Here is a 27,888-nt window from a genome sequence, read left to right as displayed (position 1 = left end):
CCAAGGAGGAGCTGCATGTAATGCCTCCCCCTTTTTCCTCCCTCCCCACCTCATGGATGGTCCTACAGCCTGTCTAGAAGATGTGATTGACCAAGAAACCAGCTGTGTTTGCTCGGAAGTTTAGGCCAGTTGACAACACACTACCTTATATTTCCTTTTCCTCCATACCTGCGATGGCTCTTTCACCCTCACTCTTGCTATCCCGGGATTTCACCTCCTTAGTATAGAAGCTTTGTCTTAGGCTCTGTTTTCTAAGGCATTTATGCAAAAACAGAGCTACCCCTCTACAGTTACCCAAATAGCCAGTGGACTTTTTTTGAAGTATGAGCACCTGACTAAAACGGAGGAGATAATACTCATCTCACGAGTATCTGCTAAAAATGTTACGTTAGGAAATCTTTCATCAGGCAGACAGTTGCACTAGTTAACCACTAAGTGCCTTCCAATTCTAAGCTTCTGTTTCTGTGAGACACTGCACAATTTTTTTCTAGTCGCCAAGAATAATATAAGCGGGACTTGTATGAAATATCTTCAAAGAATAGTATTCAGCACAAGAAGGCATTCTGGGAAAACAACTTCTCGTGGCAATAGAGAAAATCAGCGTTTTACTGGAAACCCACACCTAATCCATGTGAGAAACTACGGAATTCCCTACAAAAGAAAAACAAGCAAAGCAAACGAGAAACGTATGCTCTGTGGCTGTACACGCTCTCTTGGGGGAGTGATTATGGACTGGGCCATCTTATCACATACACCTAGACAAATTAGGTATTGTTTTTCTCTTTCAGTCAATCCTGGCTGAGTTCCAAAATGAATCATCATATTCTGAGTGCATAAGTTCCAAGGCATAGATTTGCATTTGTACTTTTAGTTGCTCTATCGGCTCTAGGAGAATTGCTCAGGGATGCCTTATTGTCAACAATTGAAAGATAACTCTCAAGAGGAGGAAGCTGCCGAAATATGCAACTAGGGTTTATTTGAGCAAGAGATGGCAGGAGCCCAAACTTTGAGATGATCATGATTTGGGTATTGCTGACAGCGTCCTTTCCTCTGACAGGGTGGAGCCTGTGGGGAAGGAGTCCAGACCCGCAGCCTCTCCTGTGTGGTCCACAGTGGTTCAATGTCTCACTGGACTGTACCTGTAGACAAGGCACTGTGTGGAGAGATGCCCTTTCAAGACGGCATCCTGAAGCAGCCATGTTCTGTGCCTTGCCCAGGTAGGCAATTTTAAATGATCAGGAGTGCCTTCCACGGTGACCTTTTTATTTCTTTCTTTTCTATTAATTTCCTGAGTTCTCTCTCGTCCAAGTTGAAGTTTTTAACTAACTTTAATTCATTTGTCATTGTGGTTATCACTTTGGAATATACCTCACAGCTTCAACAGAGGCAAAGTAGGCCAGAGGGGGGAAAAAAAGCACTGGACTTGGAAATTTAAGAGCTAAGTTAGAATCTTGTCAGTATCACTTCACTGGTGTTTTACCTGGGACATACAGTCTGGTCCCTTTGAGCAGAGGTTGCCTCATCTAGAAAATGTGTTAATAACACCTGACCTGAGAGCACATTGGCCAGCGCTCAAAAAATATTGACGGAATCCATGAGTGGATGAACCCCTGGGTGATGACATGGGTGGGGACAAGTAAGGCTATAAGTGCACAGAAACACTCTGTTAAACAGGCGAGTTCTATGTAATCGTGAAGGTCATTATTAGTTACAGAAGATTTATGAGTTTATCTTAATCCTAATAACACAGCTTAGCTTATATGACATGAGTTTAAGGTGGCTTAATATATCCTTATATATCCTTATAACATGGCATGTAACATATGTGTGTAAAAACACATACCTACATATGGACATATATGTATACACATAAATGTGTGTATGTTTAGATTATTAAACATTCTTTAAGTTCAAAGATATTCCACTTCAGTAACTGACTTATTCCCTTTATATGATTTCTGTGAACATCTATTTTATGATGTTACGCTGCTCTTTAAAAACTGAGTTGATGTAATCTTTACACTTCCTTTTAAAAATTTTATTATCACTAGTAGTCAGTGCTCTCTAGATAAAACTGCCATGATTGGAAGCAAAATGATGGTAGTCTAGTGTTTGATGCTCTTTTGCTCAACTAGATTAAACCATAGATTACTTCCTCATTCTTAGTACTTTCTAATTAGAAAATTTATCAGTGTGGAATGCATAGTTTCTGGAACCCACCCCATCACTGCACCCCCACACAAATCTCACCGTGAACCTGTGCATGTAAATGGTGTTAAGGGCCAGTTTTCACGTTCTTTCCTCTGCTCTGTGCTGCGCAATCCTCCAGGAGACTGCCATTTAACGGAATGGTCAGAGTGGAGCACGTGTGAACTGACCTGCATCGAGGGAAGAAGCTTCGAGACTATGGGTCGCCAGTCTAGGTCAAGGACATTTATAATTCAGTCTTTTGAGAACCAAGACAGTTGCCCCCAGCAGGTTGTAGAAACACGCCCTTGTACAGGTACCAAGAGCACTTTTCAACTCTTAGCCTTGATTGATCAATGCTTATTCTGCTTCGATGTGACGTATAATAGAACCGCTGTTCTCATATTTACTTGCAGGAGGTAAATGTTATCACTACACATGGAAAGCAAGTCTTTGGAACAATAATGAACGAACTGTATGGTGCCAACGTTCAGATGGCATTAACGTCACAGGTATTCCTGCCTGAGGTTCCCGTGGGCACTTCAAAAAGATCTCTGAGTGTTGCTGGTGGTGAGAAGAATTAGCGTACAAATTATAAGCAAAGGAGGACTGGGCAGTGGCCTTAGATGAGCTTCACGACAAGTTGCCATTAGACCTTTGCATCTTAGAAAGCAAACACTTCTATTTGAAGTCCCATATATCAGACAACTTAAAAAAAATAAGCTGAAACACAATAAAATTTCCTTAAATATCATGATCTGAGACAAAGACTGAAAGAGACAGATGTTAGTTTAAAACAATGGTCTCTAAAATTTTTAAAGATGTACCTTTTCAGTAAAAAGTATTTGAGAACAGATCTCAACATATTCTAAAATCCTTCACTACTGTGCTAATGTATCATGATATGAAACATGTACAGAAAGTGAAATTAAAAGGGTTGATAAGGATATAATAAAAATTAAAATACATTAATGATGTAAAAAAACATTTTGCTTTAAATTATAGATGCTTATGTTCAGGTACTGAAAGCTTCACTTTTTAACAATGTGTTAGTCATGACTGTTATTTAATATCTGACTGTAGATTGAGGGAAGGTGTCTTCATTTATGACAGTGAATGCAATTTGATTCTACAAATGGTCTTCTCAGTCATTTTAAAGGGCTTTTTTTTTCATGCCTTCTTATCAAAGAAAATTAAATTGTCATTCTTTTTACTTAGTCCTGTGGCTGATTAAGAGCTCATCAGAATAGGAGAATTTTGATTTTTCTTTTGGAATAGCAAGATTGTTAGCGTCACCTTTTTCTAGTTTACCTGTTTTTGCATTAGTGGTTGTCCCTTTAATCCACAGTTTTTCCGTACAATAATTTATTTGAAGCTGCTCGTCCATTTTGTAAGTTACTGTTAAAACTTAATATACTGTAAATCTACCTAACCAGGAACACAGAAAGCATCACACGCTGCAATATGCTGAGAGTTAATGGACTGGTACGGGTTCCACTATCAAATTCTCTGTATGGAGTGCCCAGTGTACATCACGGGGCCCTCTGATGAATGAGTTCAGGCTACCAGTGTCACCTGCTAAGTATTATTAGAGCTTAATTTCATTCTTAAAATTTAACATGTTAGATAAACTGTACAAATTCTAACGTGTTCTTCCCGACTCCCAGGAGATCCTCTCCCCATGGGGTTCACACACTGCATGGTGGCGATCCCTGGTTTGAGTGCAAAACACCCCCTCCAAACTCTGTTGGCAGCAACGGGGCTGTGTTGGCAGCACGAACACCCACATGATCAATTTCACACCTACCTGCTCATTCCGGATCCTGGTGGTGGTTTGTTTTGTTTTGTTTTGTTTTTCCTGCGAGGATTATTTGTTTTATTTTTTCAAGTAACAGTGAGAGTTTAGCTGTTTCATTCTTAGGGTAAATGTAGATCTAGTCCCTACACAGCCTTAAGCCCAAAGCTTTTCGCTAGTTACAAAATCATAAACTATAATTGTTTGACAATTATAGTAATGCAGAGGCTAGAATCTATAAATGCAACCAGTAGTATATAAATATAGTTTAAATATTGCCCTTGAGTAATATGCCAACTCCTTTGCTTAGTACCTTGAATCCAGGAAGGCATGACTAATTTTCAGTGATTTTCAGATTATAGAGACATTATTCCATCCATTTACCCAAAAATATTTAATAAGGACCTGCAAGTACTATGTCAGATCTATGATTATCCCTCCTGGAGTGTATACATTTGCTGTTAAAAATAGGTGTGGGAGTATGTATGTGACTGTGTGTGTGTGTATTCGGGTTGAAATACATTTAAAATGTTACCAAAATGTTTGATATTGTGGTCCCATGAATTGATTAGTGGCATTCTTTTACCGTTTGGTTATTGGGAATTGGTCTAGTGCCTAGTTGGGGTATGCGGGAGATGGAAAAAAAACATGTAGAAAGATCTTCGCGCATATGTATTTTCTGCTCCTGAACTTCACTTGAGATTTCATCAATTCTTTTACTGATCCTGACACGCACAGGCTTTGCCCTGAAGCATGGCCATATGATAGAATCACATTGCCAATGCACAGGTATAAAATCTCTACTGTAAACAGCTTCTCTACTGTAGCAGAGTTTCCCATCTCAAACAGCCCTTCCTTGGAGTACTGTAATCAATCATATAAAACTGGGCCACACTGTCAGCAAACAGATTTTTTAAAGATAATACTGTTACAAGGTAGCCAGTGCCAGAGAGGAAAAGAAATGAGTGTTCATCATAGAAAAATCTGTAAATGACGGTGGGATTTCCTTTGTAGGAGGCTGTTCCCCTCAGGCACGCCCTGCTGCTATTCGGCAGTGTAACCCGGCCTGCAGAAAACCTTTCTCCTACTGTACACAGGTGAGTCATGTGCTGGAGGCTTGGACGAGTATGGTAATCGCTGTGTTATATGTATGCTGTCTGATGTTTTCCAGTCTCCTGCAGCCCAAGTAGCAATTCCATGGGCCCACGATACCACAGAGAGGCATTTGCAGGAGTAATCACAGCTATTAAGAATTTCTCTCCAGGGCATGTGTTCAAGAAAGCAGCCTTTTTTTCTCTAAATCCACCTATAGCCGACCCCGTCTTTCAGATATCTAATCTATCTTAGCTCTGTTTATCCTCTGTTTATCAACGTGTTCTCAGTTGATTTATTTCCTCCTTCTTAGCCTTTCATATACCTAAACTATTTTGAAAGATATTAAAAAGGGCATGTTCATATTTGCTAAATATTATGTATTAAAATTGATTACACTATGATTACTGTACTGTGTCTAAATTTTAGTTGATTTTACATAAGCTGAATATGTGGTTATGGGTAATAATTATATGTGTGTGTGTGTATACATTTTTTTAAAGCAGAACTTTTTCTTCCCCTTTCCCTGCCTTAATTCCCATCAACCACTGCTCAGGAATTAATGCAAAATGTGCCATGTATTCTCAACAGTGGCACTCATTGTGTGCGGTGCGCATAGAAGAAAGGTGTTCCCTGTCTTTCAAAGAAATGAGTTTCTTCTTATAGTGTGTTCTTTCCAAAAATGATTTGGTTAAAAATGATTCAAGCGCTCCATCCTGTTAATATGGCTCTTCTACTTCAAGTTAGGTTAATTCTTTACCACAGAAAAGCGAGTGAGTGATCAAGCTTCCAGTTTGGAAAAAAAGAGATCAGCAGCAACTTCATGGGCTAAGGCTGTTGCTAAGTAGAAGGTGTGGCTTTCCCCCAACTCTCTGGATACCCTCTTTAATAAAACATAAATTACCATTTCCCTCGAAACTTTGGCATGTGACTGGTTACAACTTTTCACTCAAACTAAATAGAGATGCATCTTGAAAAGATGGCTTTCATAGCTGAGCATATACCAATTTTTCGTAATTAGTTCTCCCCATTGAACACTGAATAATGTCTTCAATTAAAACCACTGGAAATACTATAATAATTGGCATTATTATATGAGTGCTACCTAAACTGTAGGCTTTTATTAATTATATGCTTTTCTGACTTTTACTTTAAAAATAAATATGTATGTATGTATGTATGTATGGCTGTGTTGGGTCTTCGTTGCTGCACGCGGGCTTTCTCTAGTTGCAGTGAGTGGGGGCTACTCTTCATTGCAGTGCGTGGGATTCTCATTACGTTGGCTTCTCTGGTTGCGGAGCACGGGCTCTAGGCGCGTGGGCGTCAGTAGTTGCAGTGCGTGGGCTCAGTACTTGTGGCACACCGGCTTAGTTGCTCTGCAGCATGTGGGATCTTCCCGGACCAGGGCTTGAACCCGTGTCCCCTGCATTGGCAGGCGGATTCTTAACCACTGCGCCACCAGGGAAGTCTCTTTTACTTTTTGTGGAAGATTGTGGTACCCTATTTTTAGTTTTAGTATCTGTTGCTTCTCAAAATCATGTGTTCAAGAGTTGATGACCTAAGTAAATCTGGCTGATGCATAAGGACTGATGTGAGTGGCTATTAAAGCTGTTCAGAAAATTCCAGATATAGTTTTATGTGAGGAGCCTTAATAGCAGAGTTATAGAGATTCATAATCGTATGCTTATTTTCTATTCTTTTCTCTTGCTTTTATGTTTGCTGAAGGAAGGAAGAGCAGTTATTTTCAGTTTCACTTCCAGAGACAGATAGAAATCCTTGTCCATTATACTTTATCATAATCAGTTTCTTGGAAAGGTTTATTGTACATGAAAATTACCAAGAATCCACAAATATGAAGGTCATATTGTCATTACGCCAACTAGGAATGTGATGATGTGATGTGACACTCGGATTACTACAAGATATCAATGTCTCTATCTCTCTCTGTCTCTCTCTCTCCTCCCTCTCTTGGACATGTGCCTTTGGTGAAGTCTTTTTTTCTCCACAGTCTTGGGCTGTCTCCTCTGAGTGAAGAACTAAGCCTTTGAGTGGAGAGGCAGTTCAGACTAGTTAGTGATCAATGGCAGAAAGTGATAGAGGCAGAAATAGACCTCAAAGAAGATATGTACATAACTCCTGTTGCTTTGCTTCTCAGTGTCAAGGGCAGGTTGGAGTGAGTGGGCAGGAATCTGAAACAGCTGGGGGAAGAGTTGAGGCTAATTTTTAATTAGATGCTTTAAACATCTCTGTAAGAGAGAAAAGGTTGTAGTTAATGCCCACTATCGACAAAGAATTGTGATTTCATATTTGGAAGGTATAAGAATTATAAACCACCAGAAAGAACTGATGATTTATTTAAGGGTTGACATCGGAATTCAAAAAGATGAACTATTTATTGAATTTTCACCTCTTTGGCAAGTCTGGTGCTGGAAAACCCTAAATTGCCATGACATACCATGCGAATGTTAGGTGCCCAGCAGTTAAAGCGTTCTTGTTTCATCTACACAACTGTGTAACCGTCAACATTTTTTTCTGCTATAGGGTGGAGTGTGCGGCTGTGAGAAGGGCTATACAGAGATCATGAGATCCAATGGTTTCCTGGATTACTGCATGAAAGTACCTGGCTCAGAGGACAAAAAAGCTGATGTGAAAAATCTTGCTGGGAAAAACAGACCTGTGAATTCAAAAATACATGATATTTTTAAAGGATGGTCTCTTCAACCCCTTGATCCAGGTACATATCGGTTATGAGTCAGAAATGTAAATTCTCTCATGGGGGATTGGGGTTCAGATTGTGACCACGGCTCATGATGGAGGGAAGAAGGAAAAGAGGAGAGAAGGAAAAAACCAACATGGTCTAGTTCAAGTTTTCTCAAATTTGAGTGTTGTGTGGTGTAAAATGTTCTCATGGGGTGGTTGAAGATAAGTCTGTCAATCCCAGTTTAAGAGACACTGACTTAAGGAACCAAAATATTAATCTTTTTTTTTTTTTTTTTTTTTTGTGGTATGCGGGCCTCTCACTGTTGGGGCCCCTCCCGCTGCGGAGCACAGGCTCCGGACGCGCAGGCTCAGCGGCCATGGCTCACGGGCCCAGCCGCTCCACGGCATGTGGGATCTTCCCAGACCGGGGCACGAACCCGTGTCCCCTGCATCGGCAGGTGGACTCTCAACCACTGTGCCACCAGGGAAGCCCCAAAATATTAATCTTTAAAAATATTTGAATTGTAAATTATCTCTGCCAAAGACTTTATTTTTATAACTGTGAATTTGTGTATATAATTGAAATTAAAAGCAAAAATTGGAATAGATTCTCAGGAACATGCAGGTAGGTACCTAGGGGAATGTCCAGGGACCCTATCTGGTTTGAGAAACACCAGTGAAATAGTAAAGGGCATCAATTTCAGAGGCCAACAGACCTTAACTGGCATCATAGCTCAGAAGGTACGGATTTTGTGACTGACTGTAGTGTCTTCACCTCTCCGGAACAGTTTCCTCATCTACGAATCAGTCTAGGGGCACCCGCCCTGCACGACTGTCATGACTATTAGCACATTGTCAGGCCTGCAGGACTGAAAAATTAGTGGGTATTAAGGACAAGAATGAACATTTTTTAGATGCTTTCTGTGTACCCTGTGGTTCCATGCTGGTTGTGGTGCATGACTCATTATGTTCTTGCACAGAATGAGATGCCATTATCCCCATTTTAGTGATTAGGATGCTGAAATTGGCAAACTAATTTGACCAAGGACACACCACCAGTAAGTGACAGGAAGGTTTGAAAGGCAGGCCAATAAGGTCTTTACAAAGCACTGGTCTCTACTTCGCACTCTGTGAAGTGGGCAGAAAATGAAAGCAAAATTCTCCGTGCCTACTGTACGTACCTCTTCTAGAAAATAAAATGCTGTGAATGACTGAGGGAAGGGAGCATTGAGAGGGAAGAGACGCAGAAAGCTCAGCCAATGTATACCTTGGAAACTTTCCTCCCAGACCCTAGGCGTTGGCCATACCAAAGTGCCTCGATGACACGCTTAAATGAAGCAAAACCAGAGCCCAGGCACAAAGGACCCTACATCTAGAGGAAGAAACAAGATGTACACTCCTTAACTAACTTTTAAGGATGGCCACAATATCTTACTCAAGCTTTGATTCCTGTGTATGTCGGGGCACATGCCACAGGTATTCAAAAATATCTTATTCATTTTGTGACGTTTAGGGACATTTAGCTAATTTATAGCAATAGACTTAAATTTGAGGGAAGCATGATATGAAATGTAGCTAGTAGGTTCACCCACTGCTTGTAGACCCTATTTCAGGAAGAGAATTAGGGTGAAGTTCCAGGGAAATGAGTGTCCAGATCCACACTTGAGGTCCTTAACCTTAGGAGATCTCACTAAAGCATCAATAGCACGTATGTGAGTATACGTGTATGTGCATGTGTGTGTGTGTATATATATACGGATACACACACAAAGACACATATACACATATGTATATTCACATATACACTATTGTATACATATGTATGTATGTGTGCAAGTATATATGTAAAATATATATTTAGTCTGGGGAGAGTTAATAACTTTCATGAGGTTCTCATGATGAGATTGTAAACTTGAGCAGCCTCTCAGGAGGGCAATTGGGCAAAAATCTATCATACATTTCGGCCTAAAATTTTCCTCCTAGGAATTCATCATACAAATATACACACACGTATACTAAGAGAAGTATGTAAATGATATTCATTATATGACTGCTTATTACATAGCAAGTGAGTGGAAATAACCTAAAAGTCTATAAGTAGAATAACAGAAAAACAAAAATAGATACAACTATGCAATATGTCTCATAGAGGTATTGAAAAGAATGAGACAGACCTGTCTTTATGAACTAGCATGCAAATATTTCCAATATATATTGTGACGTAGAAAAGAAGTACCAAAGTGAGTGATGCGCACCATTTGCGTCTTTTTTAAAAAGTGCAGGTATTTTGTGTTTGTACTCATTTGCTTGCATGTGCAGAGAAAACTGTAAGATGGTTCGCAAGCAAACTGGTTACAGTGGTAGTGGCTGTGTAGGGCGCTCAGAGAGGGTGGCAGGAAGACTGACTTTTTACTACATTATCTTTTTTTAATAGTTTGAACGTTGATCCTATCCATTATGCTGTTATAAAAAGCTATATTGATTCTTCTTAAGTAACATGGCTTAAAGGTCATGGACCACATACCTCTGTACTAGGGATTGAAAAACACTGTATCCTCCAATACTTCAGCTCTATGAGGTTAAGGGGTAATAAGATGACAGATGCATTCTCACTCAGGAAAGACTTTTTTTTCTTATTGCAAATGTAAAAAATTCAGAATAGGGGATTTCATCATTAGTACAAAGAGACAAGAATCAAAGCTTTGTTAAAAGTTGTATGACCATAGAAATATATCATTACTACATTGAAACCTCATTCTAAAACCTGATTGAGGCTTGAAAGTGTCTTGTAAGCAAAAATTGTAATAGGTAGTCATAATACAATGGAAAGTAATTGTGATTTTCCTCCAAACACGTGTTGTTTACAATAGATTTTGATTGTTTTTCATCTCACGAAGGTTTTTTTTTTCCTTGCATTTTAACATCTTTATTGGAGTATAATTGCTTTACAATGGCATGTTAGTTTCAGCTTCACAACAAAATGCAGTTATATATATACATATGTTCCCATATCTCTTCCCTCTTGCGTCTCCCTACCTCCCACCCTCCCTATCCCACCCCTCCAGGCGGTCACAAAGCACCGAGCTGATCTCCCTGTGCTATGCAGCTGCTTCCCACTAGCTATCTACCTTACCTTTGGTAGTGTATATATGTCCATGCTTCTCTCTCGCTTTGTCACAGTTAACCCTTCCCCCTCCCCATAGCCACAAGTCCATTCTCTAGTAAGTCTGTGTCTTTATTCCTGTTTCACCCCTACGTTTTTCATGACATTTTTTTCTTAAATTCCATGTATATGTGTTAGCATACGGTATTTGTCTCTCTCTGACTTACTTCACTCTGTATGACAGACTCTAGGTCTATCCACCTCATTACAAATAGCTCAATTTCGTTTCTTTTTATGGCTGAGTAATATTCCATTGTATATATGTGCCACATCTTCTTTATCCATTCATCTGATGATGGACATTTAGGTTGTTTCCATCTCTGGGCTATTGTAAATAGAGCTGCAATGAACATTTTGGTACATGACTCTTTTTGAATTATGGTTTTCTCAGGGTATATGCCCAGTAGTGGGATTGCTGGGTCATATGGTAGTTCTATTTGTAGTTTTTTAAGGAACCTCCATACTGTTCTCCACAGTGGCTGTATCAATTTACATTCCCACCAACAGTGTAAGAGGGTTCCCTTTTCTCACACCCTCTCCAGCATTTATTGTTTCTAGATTTTTTGATGATGGCCATTCTGACTGGTGTGAGATGACATCTCATTGTAGTTTTGATTTGCATTTCTCTAATGATTAGTGATGTTGAGCATTCTTTCACATGTTTGTTGGCAATCTGTATATCTTCTTTTGAGAAATGTCTATTTAGGTCTTCTGCCCATTTTTGGATTGGGTTGTTTTTTTGTTATTAAGCTGCATGAGCTGCTTATAAATTTTGGAGATTAACCCTTTGTCAGTTGCTTCATTTGCAAATATTTTCTCCCATTCTGAGGGTTGTCTTTTGGTCGTGTTTATGGTTTCCTTTGCTGCGCAAAAGCTTTGAAGTTTCATTAGGTCCCATTTGTTTATTTTTGTTTTTATTTCCATTTCTCTGGGAGGTGGATCAAAAAGGACCTTGCTGTGATTTATGTCATAGAGTGTTCTGCCTATGTTTTCTTCTAAGAGTTTGATAGTTTCTGGCCTTACATTTAGGTCTTTAATTCATTTTGAGCTTATTTTTGTATATGGTGTTAGGGAGTGATCTAATCTCATACTTTTGCATGTAGCTGTCCAGTTTTCCCAGCACCACTTATTGAAGAGGCTGTCCTTTCTCCATTGTACATTCCTGCCTCCTTTATCAAAGATAAGGTGACCATATGTGCGTGGGTTTATCTCTGGGCTTTCTATCCTGTTCCATTGATCTATATTTCTGTTTTTGTGCCAGTACCATACTGTCTTGATTACTGCAGCTTTGTAGTATAGTCTGAAGTCAGGAAGCCTGATTCCTCCAGCTCCATTTTTCGTTCTCAAGATTGCTTTGGCTATTCGGGGTCTTTTGTGTTTCCATACAAATTGTGAAATTTTTGTTCTAGTTCTGTGAAAAATGCCAGTGGTAGTTTGATAGGGATTGCATTGAATCTGTATATTGCTTTGGGTAGTAGAGTCATTTTCACAATGTTGATTCTTCCAATCCAAGAACATGGTATATCTCTCCATCTATTTGTATCATCTTTAATTTCTTTCATCGGTGTCTTATAATTTTCTGCATACAGGTCTTTTGTCTCCTTAGGTAGGTTTATTCCTAGATATTTTATTCTTTGGTAAATGGGAGTGTTTTCTTGATTTCACTTTCAGATTTTTCATCATTAGTGTATAGCAATGCCAGAGATTTCTGTGCATGAATTTTGTATCCTGCTACTTTACGAAATTCATTGATTAGCTCTAGTAGTTTTCTGGTAGCATCTTTAGGATTCTCTATGTATAGTATCATGTCATCTGCAAAGAGTGACAGCTTTACTTTTTCTTTTCCGATTTGGATTCCTTTTATTCTTCTTCGTCTCTGATTGCTGTGGATAAAACTTCCAAAACTATGTTGAACGATGGTGGTGAGAGTGGGCAACCTTGTCTTGTTCCTTTCAGATTTGCACCACTAAGAACAATGTTGGCTGTGGGTTTGTCATATATGGCCTTTACTATGTTGAGGAAAGTTCCCTGTATGCCTACTTTCTGTAGGGTTTTTATCATAAATGGGTGTTGAATTTTGTCAAAAGCTTTCTCTGCATCTATTGAGATGATCATATGGCTTTTCTCCTTCAATTTGTTAATATGGTGTATCACGTTGATTGATTTGCATATATTGAAGAATCCTTGCATTACTGGAATAAACCCCACTTGATCATGGTGTATGATCCTTTTAATGTGCTGTTGGATTCTGTTTGCTAGTATTTTGTTGAGGATTTTTGCATCTATGTTCATCAGTGATATTGGCCTGTAGTTTTCTTTCTTTGTGACATCCTTGTCTGGTTTTGGTATCAGAGTGATGGTGGCCTCATAGAATGAGTTGGGGAGTGTTCCTCCCTCTGCTATATTTTGGAAGAGTTTGAGAAGGATAGGTGTTAGCTCTTCTCTAAATGTTTGATAGAATTCGCCTGTGAAGCCATCTGGTCCTGGGCTTTTGCTTGTTGGAAGATTTTTAATCACAGTTTCAATTTCAGTGCTTGTGATTGGTCTGTTCATATTTTCTATTTCTTCCTGATTCAGTCTTGGCAGATTGTGCCTTTCTAAGAATTTGTCCATTTCTTCCAGGTTGTCCATTTTATTGGCATAGAGTTGCTTGTAGTAATCTCTCATGATCTTTTGTATTTCTGCAGTGTCAGTTGTTACTTCTCCTTTTTCATTTCTAATTCTTTTGATATCCTTACAAAGAACCAGCTTTTAGTTTTATTGACCTTTGCTATCATTTCCTTCATTTCTTTTTCATTTATTTCTGATTTCTTTCCTTCTGCTAACTTTGGGGTTTTTTTGTTCTTCTTTCTCTAATTGCTTTAGCTGCAAGGTTAGGTTGTTTATTTGAGATGTTTCCTGTTTCTTAAGGTAGGATTGTATTGCTATAAACGTCCCTCTTAGAACTGCTTTTGCTGCGTCCCATAGATTTTGAGTCGTCGTGTCTCCATTGTCATTTGTTTCTAGGTATTTTTTGATTTCCTCAGTGATCACTTCGTTATTAAGTAGTGTACTGTTTAGCCTCCATGTGTTTGTGTTTTTTACAGATCTTTTCCTGTAATTGATATCTAGTCTCATGGCGTTGTGGTCAGAAAAGATACTTGATACAATTTCAATTTTCTTAAATTTACCAAGGCTTGATTTGTGACCCAAGATATGATCTATCCTGGAGAATGTTCCATGAGCACTTGAGAAAAAATGTGTATTCTGTTGCTTTTGGATAGAATGTCCTATAAATATCAATTAAGTCCATCTGGTTAAATGTATCATTTAAAGCTTGTGTTTCCTTATTTATTTTCATTTTGGATGATCTGTCCATTGGTGAAAGTGGGGTGTTAAAGTCCCCTACTATGAATGTGTTACTGTTGATTTCCCCTTTTATGGCTGTTAGTATTTGCCTTATGTATTGAGGTGCTCCTATGTTGGGTGCATAAATATTTACAATTGTTATATCTTCTTCTTGGATTGATCCCTTGATCATTATGTAGTGTCCTTCTTTGTCTCTTCTAATAGTCTTTATTTTAAAGTCTATTTTGTCTGATATGAGAATTGCTACTCCAGCTTTCTTTTGGTTTCCATTTGCATGAAATACCTTTTTCCATCCCCTTACTTTCAGTCTGTATGTGTCTCTAGGTCTGAAGTGGGTCTCTTGTAGACAGCAAATATATGCGTCTTGTTTTTGTATCCATTCAGCCAATCTGTGTCTTTTGGTGGGAGCATTTAGTCCATTTACATTTAAGGTAATTATCGATATGTATGTTCCCATTCCCATTTTCTTAATTGTTTTGGGTTCGTTATTGTAGGTCTTTTCCTTCTTTTGTGTTTCTTGCCTAGAGAACTTCCTTTAGCAGTTGTTGTAGAGCTGGTTTGGTGGTGCTGAACTCTCTCAGCTTTTGCTTGTCTGTAAAGGTTTTAATTTCTCGATCAAATCTGAATGAGATTCTTGCTGGGTAGAGTAATCTTGGTTGCAGGTTTTTCTCATTGAACACTTTCAATATGTCCTGCCACTCCCTTCTGGCTTGCAGAGTTTCTGCTGAAAGAGCAGCTGTTAACCTTATGGGGATTCCCTTGTGTGTTATTTGTTGTTTTTCCCTTGCTGCTTTTAATATGTTTTGTTTGTATTTAATTTTTGACAGTTTGATTAATATGTGTCTTGGCGTATTTCTCCTTGGATTTATCCTGTATGGGACTCTCTGTGCTTCCTGGACTTTATTAGGGAAGTTTTCAACTATAATCTCTTCAAATATTTTCTCAGTCCCTTTCTTTTTCTCTTCTTCTTCTGGAACCCCTATAATTCAAATGTTGGTGCGTTTAATGTTGTCCCAGAGGTCTCTGAGACTGTCCTCAGTTCTTTTCATTCTTTTTTCTTTATTCTGCTCTGCAGTAGTTATTTCCACTATTTTATCTTCCAGGTCACTTATCCGTTCTTCTGCCTCAGTTATTCTGCTATTGATCCCATCTAGAGTATTTTTCATTTCATTTATTGTGTTGTTCATCATTGTTTGTTTCATCTTTAGTTCTTCTAGGTCCTTGTTAACTGTTTCTTGCATTTTGTCTATTCTATTTCCAAGATTTTGGATCATGTTTACTATCATTATTCTGAATTCTTTTTCAGGTCGACTGCCTATTTCCTCTTCATTTGTTAGGTCTGGTGGGTTTTTATCTTGCTCCTTCATCTGCTGTGTGTTTCTCTGTCTTCTCATTTTGCTTATCTTACTGTGTTTGGGGTCTCCTTTTTGCAGGCTGAAGGTTCGCAGTTCCTGTTGTTTTTAGTGTCTGTCCCCAGTGGCTAAGGTTGGTTCAGTGGGTTGTGTAGGCTTCCTGGTGGAGGGTACTAGTGCCTGTGTTCTGGTGGATGAGGCTGGATCTTGTCTTTCTGGTGGGCAGGTCCACGTCTGGTGGTGTGTTTTGGGGTGTCTGTAGACTTATTATGATTTTGGGCAGCCTCTCTGCTAATGGGTGGGGTTGTGTTCCTGTCTTGCTAGTTGTTTTGCATAGGATGTCCAGCACTGTAGCTTGCTGGTCGTTGAGTGAAGCTGGGTGCTGGCGTTGAGATGGAGATCTCTGGGAGATTTTTGCCGTTTGATATTATGTGGAGCTGGGAGGCCTCTTGTGGACCAGTGTCCTGAAGTTGGCTCTCCCACCTCAGAGGCACAGCACTAACTCCTGGCTGCAGCACCAAGAGCCTTTCATCCACAGGGCTCCTTAATTTGGGATGATTCGTTTTCTATTCATGTATTCCACAGATGCAGGGTACATCAAGTTGATTGTGGAGCTTTAATCCGCTGCTTCTGAGGCTGCTGGGAGAGATTTCCCTTTCTCTTCTTTGTTCTCACAGCTCCCAGGGGCTCAGCTTTGGATTTGGCCCCGCCTGTGCGTGTAGGTCACCGGAGGGCGTCTGTTCTTTGCTCAGACAGACAGGACGGGGTTAAAGGAGCCGCTGATTCGGAGGCTCTGGCTCACTCAGGCCGGGGGGGGGGGGGGGGGGCGGGGCAGATAGTGAGGGTCACGGAGTGCAGGGCAGGCCTGCAGAGGCTGGCGTGACGTTGCACCAGCCTGAGGCATGCTGTGCGTTCTCCCGGGGGAGCTGTCCCTGGATCCCAGGACCCTGGCAGTGGCGGGCTGCACAGCCTCCCCCGAAGGGGGGGTGTGGATAGTGACCTGTGCTCGCACACAGGCTTCTTGGTGGCAGCAGCAGCGGCCTTAGCGTCTCATGTCTGTCTCTGGGGCCTGCACTTTTAGCCGCGGCTCGCGCCTGTCTCTGAAGCTCCTTTAAGCAGCGTTCTTAATCCCCTCTCCTCGCGCACCAGGAAATAAAGAGGGAAGAAAAAGTCTCTTGCCTCTTCCGCAGGTCCAGACTTTTCCCCAGACTCCCTCCCGGCTAGCCGCGGTGCACTAACGCCCTGCAGGCTGTGTTCTCGCCGCCAACCCCAGTCCTCTCCCAGAGATCCGAATGAAGCCGGAGCCTCAGCTCCCAGCCCTGCCCGCCCCGGCGGGTGAGCAGACAAGCCTCTTGGCTGGTGAGTGCCGGTCGGCCCTGATCCTCTGCGCTGGAATCTCTCTGCTTTGGCCTCCATACCCCTGTTGCTGTGCTCTCCTTCGCGGCTCCGAAGCTCCCCCACTCCACCACCCGCAGTCTCTGCCCGCGAAGGGGCTTCCTAGTGTGTGGACACTTTTCCTCCTTCACAGCTCCCTCCTGCTGGTGCAGGACCTGTCCCTATCCTTTTGTCTCTGCTTATTTTTTTCTTTTGCCCTAACCAGGTATGTGGGGGGTTTCTTACCTTTTGGGAGGTCTGAGGTCTTCTGCCAGCATGCAGTAGATGCTCTGTAGGAGTTGTTCCACGTGTAGATGTATTTCTGGTGTATCTGTGGGGAGGAAGGTGATCTCTGCGTCTTACTCTTCTGCCATCTTCCCAGAAGGCAAAAGTCTTTAGCCTAAGAGTTTGATATGTTCTTTGGACCCACAGTTAATTACATTCATGTAGTATAATGAACCTTTTGTGTGTATATCTTTCAGAAAGGAACATAGTTCCTTTGAGATGCTAAGGCATTGCTACTATCAGTGCAATTCTAAGTTTAGTTAACTGTGCGCTCATGTAAAGAAGAGCAAAAACCATGAGATTTCCAGAAACAACTCAAATTTATACACACACACACACACACCATACATACAGTCAGGGTATACCTCACACAGTAAAAATCACAAAATAGATTAGACTGTTTGGTTCTATTTTTTTAACTCCAGCAGATAACAAGTCCAAAATAATATATACTTGTACACATATGTATATGTTTTGTAGTACTTTTGTATTAGAAGTATATACAAATGAAAATAAATTCAAACTATCCTGCCAGTTGTTAGATTTTATGAAGTACTGATTTCTGGTCTTTGTTTGGCATTGTGAAAAAATGATAGACTATCTTACATTTTATATTTTCATCTTTTTTTTTGACATCTGATAGCTGTCACATGTGGGTATTTCCACCTATGCTTCTGACTTACGCAAATCTCAGAATTCAGCTGAGAAATAAATAATACACTAATTTAGATAAGAAATAAAGCTTTTGTTGATAAGTTTGTTATTTTCTATTTTAAACAGATGGCCGAGTGAAAATCTGGGTTTATGGCGTTTCAGGTGGTGGTTTTCTTATCGTGATTTTCCTCGTATTTACTTCCTACTTTGTTTGGTAAGTACTAACTAGTAAAAAGTTAATATTCCATATTTTCATGGGTGGCATGTTATACTAAAAGAAAACTTAAGATCATTGGCCATTATAACAGGACCCTTGAACTCACAAATAATCATCAACAGTAGAAATGGTGAATAGTTGAAATGGGAAATCATTATCTTTATTGTCCTTGTTTGAAATAACATTCTTTTATTTGGTTTTCAAATACTATCAGAAGGTATAAGAGGCGAGTCATTAGTCAGGGCTTTCCCATTTTAGAATTTTGATTTAGATCTGTACTTTTTAGCTTTGATTCTTTTTTTCTTTTAAATTTTGCTTATTGAAGTATAGTTGACTTACAGTGTTGTGTTAATTTTGCTGTACAGAAGCAATTCAGTTACACATACATATATTCTTTTTTTATATTCTTTTCCATTATGGTTTATCACAGGATATTGAATATAGTTCTCTGTACTATACAGTAGGACCTTGTTGGTTATCCATTTTGTATATAAAAGCTCACATCTGCTCACCCCAACCTCCCACTCCATCCCTCCCCCAACCCCCTCCCCCTTGGCAACCACAAGGCTGTTCTATATGTCCATGAGTCTGTTTCTGTTTCATAGATAGGTTAATTTGCATCATATTTTAGATTCCACATATAAGAGATAGCATATGGTATTTGTCTTTCTCTTTCTGACTTCACTTAGTATGATAATCTCTAGGTCCATCTATGTTGCTGCAAATGGCATTATTTCATTCTCTTTTGTGACTGAGTAGTATTCCTCTGTTGATGGACATTTAGGTTGTTTCCCTGTCTTGGCTACTATGAATAGTGCTGCTGTGAACATAGGGGTGCATGTATCTTTTTGAATTAGAATTTGTCTGGATATATGCCCAGGAGTGGGATTGCTGTTTTATATGGTAATTCTATTTTTAGTTTTCTGAGAAAGAGTTTCCCATACTGTTTTCCATAGTGGCTGCACCAACTTACATTCCCACCAACAGTGTAATTTTCCCCACACTCTCTCCAACATTTGTTATTTGTAGAGTTTTTAATGATGGCAATCCTGACTGGTGTGAGGTAGTACCTCATTGTAGTTTCAATTTGCATTTCTCTAATAATTAGCAATGTTGAGCATCTTTTCATGTGCGCTATTGGCCATCTGTACATTAGAGAAATGTCTATTTAGGTCTTCTGCCCATTTTTTGATTGGGTTGTTTTCTTGTTGTTGAGCTGTATGAGCTATTTGTATATTTTGGAAATTAAGCCCTTGTTGGTTGCATCATTTGCAAATATTTTCTCCTCTTCCATAGGTTGTCTTTTCCTTTTGTTTATGGTTTCCTTTGCTGTGCAAAAGCTTGTAAGTTCGATTAGATCCCATGTGTTTATTTTTGTTTTTATTTCTATTGCATTGGGAGGCTGTCCTAAGAAAACATTGGTACGATTTATGTCAGAGAATGTTTTGCCTATGCTCTCTTCTAGTAGTTTTATGGTGTCATGTCTTAAGTCTTTTTTGTGTATGGTGAGAGAGCATGTTCTAACTAACTTCATTGATTTATATGCAGCTGTCCAACTTTCCCAATGCCACTTGCTGAAGAGACTGTCTTTTTGCTATTGTATATTCTTGCCTCCTTTGTTGAAGATTATTTCTGGGCTCTCTATTCTGTTCCATTGATCCATATGTCTGTTTTTGTGCCAATACCATGCTGTTTTGATTACTGTGCCTTTTTAGTATTGTCTGAAGTCTGGGAGGGTTATGCCTCCTGCTTTGTTCCTTTTCTTCAGGATTACTTTGGCAATTCTCGGTCTTCTATGGTTGCATATGAATTTTAGGATTATTCTAGTTCTGTGAAAAATGTCATGGGTAATTTGATAGGGATCACATTAAATCTGTGTATTGCTTTAGGCAGTATGGCCATTTTAACAATATTAATTCTTCCCACCCAAGAGCATGGGATATCTTTCCATTTCTTTGAATCATCTTCAATTTCCTTTATTAATGTTTTATAGTTCTCTGCATATAAGTCTTTCACCTTCTTGATCAGGTTTATTCCTAAGTATTTTATTTTGGAGGTGCGATTTTAAAAGGTATTGTATCTTTACATTCCCTTTTTGATATTTCTAGCCCCAGGGAATCTGATTTAAGCCTCCGAACAACCTGACCACATGCAGGAATAATTAAAAGCACCCCAGGTATTTCTAATATCCAGGCAAGGCTGAGAACCATCACTCTAGATAATTCTAGTTCTTAAATTTTCTTCTCAAACTGACCAATTTTGACCAGTTATGTTAAATTGACCAGTTGGTTCAAACAACCTATTAGTAAATTTTGAATAGTAGAGCCAGCTGTTTATCTACATTGACCAGCCATGAGAGAAAATTTAACTGTCCATTCCAGGAACCCCAATTTGTAAGTGACTAGTTCCTAAAAATATGTTATTCTCAGAAAATGATGATTAGTTATTGTATAGAATATATTTTATTTGATGAGCTGGTCTTGAAACCAGACAGAAGTAAATACGTTTGAATGTTTTCAAGTGTGTTGAGAATATTTTATTAGCTTCCTAAGAAGAATTTTCAAAGGATTTTAATTTTCATGAGATCAAAGTATTCCTTTTTTTCTCTAAATCAAGATATTTATATTCATCATCTGTCTCAAACTATTTCCTTGAGAATTTTCACCCAAGTTTTAATTGCAACTCAAATCCACTCTTTGTATTTCTAGCTTGTACTTCCAAGGTTACACAGGTTTTTAAATCTTTGCTCTTGGTCAGTGAAGGTTAGTGAAGAAAATTAAGTGACTTTCATTTTTTTCTGCCACCTATAGTGATTGAATTTCTAGAAGTTGGCTTTCTATCCAACTAACATTTCCACAGTGTTGTAGTAAAAAGGAACACCTTCAGTTAGTCGTTTACGCTAAAATCAAATGATTTGACCAATTATGTTTGAATTGGTAAGTTTTGTGAGTATTGTCTAGGTCCTGTCTTAATGGACAAATGTGAAGTGGAAAGGCCTATATGAGGTTGAATATGAGGTTGAGAGTGATAGGAAGCATTCACCACTAAAAAAGATTAGAAGAAGGAAAAGGTCTTAAATTGCAACAAAGAACATAAGGGGTTGACAGAAGAGACACTGCTCTCAAAGCAATGGCCCAATACAGTGTAAGCTAATCAGCTAGTCTATTAGTCTGTGAAAGCTTGGATGTGTTCTACTTCATAGCCACATCCCCAATTCCAGATTCTATGGTTCCTTCTTCCCTAGAATATCTAAAAGATTAAAAATTAAAATTTAATAAGTCGTAAATTTCACCCTTTTACATTTCTCCATTTCCTTCAACTTAAAATTGTGTTACCCTTAATCTATTCCTTCAACAATAAATATTTATTGCGGCCCTTTCTGTATAACTCTAGGTGCTAGGGATTAATTAGGTGCCTCACTGAATTCTGATGACAAACAGAATATTCTGGAAAATTTTTTTATAAAAGATCAATGGAATTGCCCCTTACTTTTTTGTGCCCAAATTATATAAATATTTATGTACAGTATTTCTCATACCTATTTTTTTCATCCTCAATGCCCAGCCTTAATAATCCCCTGTTGGAAGTAGCACAGTTACTTCCATATTTGGATTCTTTACAAATGCTGCCTTCAGCAGTCTGTAGCCAGATTAATCTTCCTAAAACTTAGCCAAGTGATCAGCCCCTTTCCTCCTCAGACAGACACCCATTGACAGCAAAATGAAAGTCATGTTCTGGCTGCCTTACCAGTCAATTAAAGTCTTCCACTATTTGAGCCCAAACAACAATTTCAACTTCATTTTCTACTGTTTCCTTATACCCTGGTGTGTTGATAGGCCTATTTATTTATTTAGCTGTGCCGGCTCTTAGTTGTGGCATGTGGGATTTTTTTAGTTATTGCACGTAGGATCAAGCTCCCTGACCAGGGATCACACCCGGGCTGCCAGGAAAAAAAAAATCTAATATTCATACATCAAACAAAGTGCTTTGCATAGATTGCCTTATTCAGTCTTCATAATAATCCAATGAGGCGTTGCTAGTATCACCTTCCTTTTAAAGGGGGAGTAAGTAATCCTCAGAAAAGTTGAATAACTTACATAAGGACATCAGCCTGGTGAAATCAGCTCCACGTTTGTCTTAACCCCCAAATGTACACTCTTTCCACTGGACTTGCAGTCTCTGTAGTTTCTTTCCCTTGAGTAATCCTAAAAACTCTTTAGACTCGAGGTAGTGTCTACACCTTTCACATTTTTTAGGGGCTCTTCATTTCCCAAGTAAGCTACAGACCTGGGTACAGACCTATTGATATCAAAACATTTACTGTGATATATAGGAGCTGCCTAAAGAATCCAAATACCTATTTTCACACCATCTATTTCTATTAAATAGCTTGCAGAAGAGTTAGTTAGAGGATGACAGTTTTGGAGATTTTATATTTTCTTCCCCAACATAAAAAGCTTGGGACAAGAGAGCTGCTCTAGTAAATATGCCAGGTGTTAGGTGTACACTTTAGATGAAGGCAATTTATGATAAAAACTTGGACATGTTTGGAGAAAAACAGTCTTCTCAAGGACTGCTTCGTTCAGATATGACCGTTTGCACGTCTGCCATTAGCATTTGGAGTTTTTGAAATAATATTACTGATGCCCAGCTCCCCTGGCAATAAAGACTCATGAGGTAATTTAGTGGAGACGACCACTGGGTGAGCTTGTAGGTAATCTAGACATAGTGTCTGGAAATCACTCAGAGAACTGCAGCTATTCTACCTTGCTCAGCACAACGCAGGAAAGGGGCTCTCAAATTTGAAAGTTTGAAGGTGGTGTCGCCACTTCCGGGGCTCGGTCCTCCTGAGTAGCTGCCTGTTAATGTCTTCTGGTCTGGGGATGGGTCCTTGTGGCTTGACTTCAAGAGCGCTGAGAAGTGCCAGCACTTGCCTGCCCGTTTACAATGAGCTCACGTTTCTGGCTTAATGGGTTGATCCTTTGCTAAAACGCAAATGGTCATGGAAGAGGTGACTTTAAAACGTGTCCATCAATGATCTCTTACAGCCGGGGCTGCATACTGGTTTTCTCCCTTGGGCCAACTCTGAAAGTGATGGTGGCTGTCAAGAAGAGTTATGAGGCTATTCCTGGGCTCAGCAGTAAACAATAATGTGATGGATAGGAGACGTCCACCGCGGGTACAGGATGCCTAGGGGTGGCGGCGGCCCATGGGCCAGGCATTGGTGGCTCCTGATTTAGTAGGAGTGAGGAGGTCACACCTTCCCCGATACCAGAGTTGAGGAGAGAAAGTGACTTACAAAATGGCTCCTAAATGAGTTGCCTAATAAAGGAAAGGGAGCAGGGACTTCGAAGGACAAGTCTCCTATTTGCTTCCTGTGCAGAGGGCAGCCTCCCACTCAGCTCTTCCTCTTAGGGCTCTTTTTAACCAGCCAGGAAGCTTTGTAAAGCCACAGCTCCCCAGCAAAATCACCGCCTTATTCAGTGCTTGCTAACTTTTAAACTCTCTAAAAGTTCTCGGATCTCACACATTCATAGACGTGACTTTAGTATCTGTCTATTGAGAGCTTACACAGTATGAAAAGATGCATATGAAATGAAGCCTTCATCACAACCATCCCAACACACACCACGAGCCACAAAAATCCAAGACCTAGATACTGGGAGCCCCCTTTCTCTTTTTTTTTTTTCCTAGAGGTGAACACAGTGTTCATAATAATTCCATACCTGGAAGCTGCTATAAAAATCTGTCTCATATTTGAGCAGAATTTTCCAGGCACAGTCCTAGAGGCTGGCCAACTTTATTATTGTCTCTTTTTATGGAATTCTTCGTTTACAATGTTGTATTAGTTTCAAGTGTACAGCAAAGTGATTCAGTTGTACACTCACACACACATCAGTTCTTTTTCAGATTCTTTCTTTTCCATTATAGGCTATTACAAGATGCCGAGGAGAGTTACCTGTGCTATGTAGTAGGTCCTGGTTGTTTACCTAGTTCATATAGAGTAGTGTGTATATATTAATCCCAAACTCCTAATTTATCTCTCATCCCCCCATCCACTTTGGTAACCAAATATTATTGTCTCTGTAAAGATCCAGCCATCTCTATCCCTCCTCCCCACGCCCCAGGACTCAGCTCTCCCATTTCTCTGTCAAACAGCCCTTAGCAAATGCCAAATAGAACAAAATAATGCCATTTGCAGCAAACGGATGGACCTAGAGATTGTCTGATTTACTTTGCTCAGTATGACAGAGGAAGGCAAATATCATATGATATTGCTCATAGGTGGAATCTAAAAAATGGTACAAATGAACTTATTTACAAAACAGAAATAGAGTCACAAATGTAGAAAACAAGCTTATGGCTACCAGGGGGGAAAGAGAGGGGGATAAATTGGGAGATTGGGATTGGCATATACACACTACTATATATAAAATAGATAACTGATCAGGAGCCTGGGCCTGGCAATATGACTAGAGACACTGGAATATACATATATTTAATATAGAAAAGTTGAATGTTATTCAGATAATTATGCAGTAACTGCTCTTGAGAAGTGGAACAGACCTGGGAAACGGGAAATCATAGGCCAAGGACGCCTCCACAGAAAATTTAAAGCATATTTCTTCCTCCCCTCTGCTGAGAGGCAGGTGTTTGCCTGCAGCCAGCACTCAGCAAGTCATACACTGAGCACCTGCTACACGCTGGGTGCCGGGTAGGGACACAGTAGGATCTCTGGTTCCTTGTAGTTGTAATTTACCTCTTTAGCATCTATAAATCGCTTCAAACATCAAAAAACAATTTCTCCTGAATGAGAACCTGAGTATTTTAACCTAGGAGATTCTCCCTACAACCATGTTATCAAACATCTTTTTCTTTTGTGGTAAAATTCACATATCAAACGATTCTCTAATTTAACCATTAAGTGAAAGATGCCAGACCCCAAAGGCCACACATATAGTATGATTCCATATGAAATATCGAGAATAGGCAAATTTACAGAGGCAGAAAGTTGATATGTGGTTGCCAGGGACAGAGTAAGAGAACGGAGAGACACTGCTTAATGGGACCAGTTTCCCTTTAGGGTGATGGTTATGCAACACTCTAACACAGTGTTCGAAATGCCAGCCAGTTGTACACACTGAAATGTTTGTTTTTAATTTACATTCACTCGAAGTATAAAAATACATACAGACAAAGTTTCCACCAAGTGCCTAATTAATGAATTAGATAGAGGGAGGATGCACTGAAGGGTTAAAGGCATTTGTCCTGTGTGTTTTAGATGCACTTAGATTCCAGGCTGTGCCACTCACTCAGTGACTTGAGGGAAGGTAAATAACTTCTCTAGTCCTTCACTGTCAAGTAGCAGTCATCCTAATGCCTCCCTCTCAGTGCTGTCCTGGGCTTTATTGAGATACCTTCTGTAAATCCTCAGCACAGGGCTTGACACTTGATGGTTCCCCTGCTGCTTAGGACAACCCGAAGAGAGCTGAGCTCTGAAGTCACAGCAAAGCCAAGGCACTGAGGAGGGAAGGGAAACAGAACCGTGGGAGGTGGGGCACTGCGTGGTAGAATTCAAACTATAAATACTCCTCAACTGAGATTCACGCACACTGAGAATCAAAGAGCGTAATGCAGCATGTTTCGCCCAGATCTGGGGCATCACTGTGTGATTTAGGAATGTAACTCAAGTTCAGCTTCTCTCTCTGTGAGAAGGAATGGTAGCCCCCCCTGATCTGGCAACGTGGTAGACCTCAAGGAGAACAGAGACCAGGGGAGAATAGCTTTGGCTGGTGCAGAACCAGTGAAATTTTCGTGACAGGCTCTGGTGACTCAGCAGCTAGATGTCAGGATTCAGGCCAGAGCAGAAGCATGTTTACTCGAAAACAAGAGCAGAGTAAGGCGTGGGAGTCTGGCTGTGCTAGCTACTTATGATGTTAAACATCTGTGCCGTGGAGGTCGTAGTAGTTCAGGAATTAGCAACAGATATTCGCATTACTGCATATAAACAAAGGAAAGTAGCCTTTACCAAATTCATTGTTTCCGCTAAACCATTTTTAAGATTTGGAAAAAAAAAAAACAAACGCTTCTCCTGGTTTAAGGGTCAAAGTACACCAATATTCCAAAAAGGAACCCACCAGTCCAGAGAAATCAATCTTTTGTCTAACCACTTGAATTTCTGTACCTCACAATTGTGTCTGGCACGTGAAACAGAGCTCTGTGAACTTTCTTTATCTCAGGAATTCTTTTCCCTTTACAGCAAGAAGCCAAAACCACATCAAAGCACACTTCCCCAACAGAAGCCTCTGACCTTAGCCTACGACGGAGACGTAGACATGTAACCTGAAGAAGAAATCCAAATGTAGACATCAACTGCCTTAACTGCTTTCTCTTTTGTAGCTCTCAGAATTCTCAGTTTTTTGAGGAATCTCATGATGCGTTATATGAGGCAGGATACAAATATTGTGAAAGTAATATTGACTCAACTTCATTTGGACACGGAGTCAAGGATTATTTTGTCTGCCATTTTGCTTTCAAGTTGTTTGTGGGTGTGTTTAATTCTTTGATTTCCCCAAGGGACCTGAAAACCCTTCTCTTCCTGCTTGGAAATGGGAAGAAGAAAACATGATGGAATTCCCACAGACTCGAGTATAAACTTTATCCTTAGCAGCATGATGACAATCCAGAGGAAAGTCCAACCAAGGCATTTACTGTAAATGATGAGTCGCCTGACACTGCATTGTTATGCACTATGTTAGTGCAAATCCTTATTCTTCCCATCCTTCAACACTGAGTTTTCTAGAGCTTACATCAGTTCAAAGACTTTCAAATTGGATTGCTTATTTTCATGAACATAGAGAGAATGGGTTACCATTTCAGAAATTCTCTGAGTTTTTACCTTTACAAATTGTATTTTGTTTTGTAGCCAGGGGGATGATGGTACTTCATGGGTTGCATCTATTGAAAACAAATGGAACGTGTGTAATTGCTGGACTAGATGAAAGCTAGGTGGTTTTGAATGAAATGTGTATTGAATGTTAGGGTGTACAAATGAAGTAATAGGTGGTTATATTGGAGAAAGAGGTAAATTAATTATTTCATCACTAAAACTGTGTATTTGAACAAAAACTTAGCCATGTAGATATAGCATTAACCACACACAGTTGTAATTCAGTTTAAGGATGAAAAACGCTGCTTTTGTAATTTCAATTTTCTTATTGACTATTTATAAATTCTTTTTCTGAATTTAATTATCTGACCTCATTTAATATATATCGAACGCTGATCCTGTTTGTAGCAAGTCTTGCTTTTATAAGGTTTCAAAATCTAAAACAACACATGAAAAAGCTGAAACCATTTTATGAAGATCGATGTTTGTAATTGTAGATGTTGGAAAGTAAGACGGTGCCCTCTTGTGGTATTGACTTGTATTTATAGCCAATAAAGTGCTCACGAGACTGAAATGTTAACTGTTGCAGACTTCTTATTCCCTCCTGAACAGCCCATGCTTCGACGAAAACAGCTTTGCTAACAGATTCCCTGTGTCACTGTTTTAGAGGTTGACAGCTGAAATCACTGACAGAGAAAAAGGACTCTTACCCCACATTCTCAGCACTAATGGTTATGCTATGAAATGGAGCCAAGCATGATTACACAGAGTAGCTTTGAAGGAATATTTAAAGCTTAGCTAACATTAGAACAAACCGCTCTAATAATAATG

The 27,888-nt window shown here is 39.7% G+C and overlaps 1 protein-coding gene across 1 annotated transcript in view; it reads left to right on the top strand.

Annotated features, from left to right (window-relative positions):
* THSD7B (thrombospondin type 1 domain containing 7B) overlaps positions 1-27,637 on the top strand; it is a 764,324-nt gene extending 736,687 nt beyond the window's left edge. The window contains exons 21-27 of the mRNA XM_033860221.1: positions 1,058-1,217; positions 2,330-2,503; positions 2,604-2,699; positions 4,997-5,079; positions 7,616-7,808; positions 18,077-18,164; positions 26,428-27,637. Coding sequence (XP_033716112.1) covers positions 1,058-1,217; positions 2,330-2,503; positions 2,604-2,699; positions 4,997-5,079; positions 7,616-7,808; positions 18,077-18,164; positions 26,428-26,509 — 876 coding nt within the window. The 3' untranslated portion in view covers positions 26,510-27,637. The remainder of the gene's footprint in view (positions 1-1,057; positions 1,218-2,329; positions 2,504-2,603; positions 2,700-4,996; positions 5,080-7,615; positions 7,809-18,076; positions 18,165-26,427) is intronic.
* The last annotated feature ends 251 nt before the right edge of the window (positions 27,638-27,888 follow it).

The sequence above is a fragment of the Tursiops truncatus genome, chromosome 7, assembly GCF_011762595.2.
Source record: "Tursiops truncatus isolate mTurTru1 chromosome 7, mTurTru1.mat.Y, whole genome shotgun sequence".
Taxonomy (NCBI): domain Eukaryota; kingdom Metazoa; phylum Chordata; class Mammalia; order Artiodactyla; family Delphinidae; genus Tursiops; species Tursiops truncatus.
The sequence above is the reverse complement of the archived record's forward strand: the minus strand, read 5'-3'. Positions and strand labels throughout refer to the sequence as shown.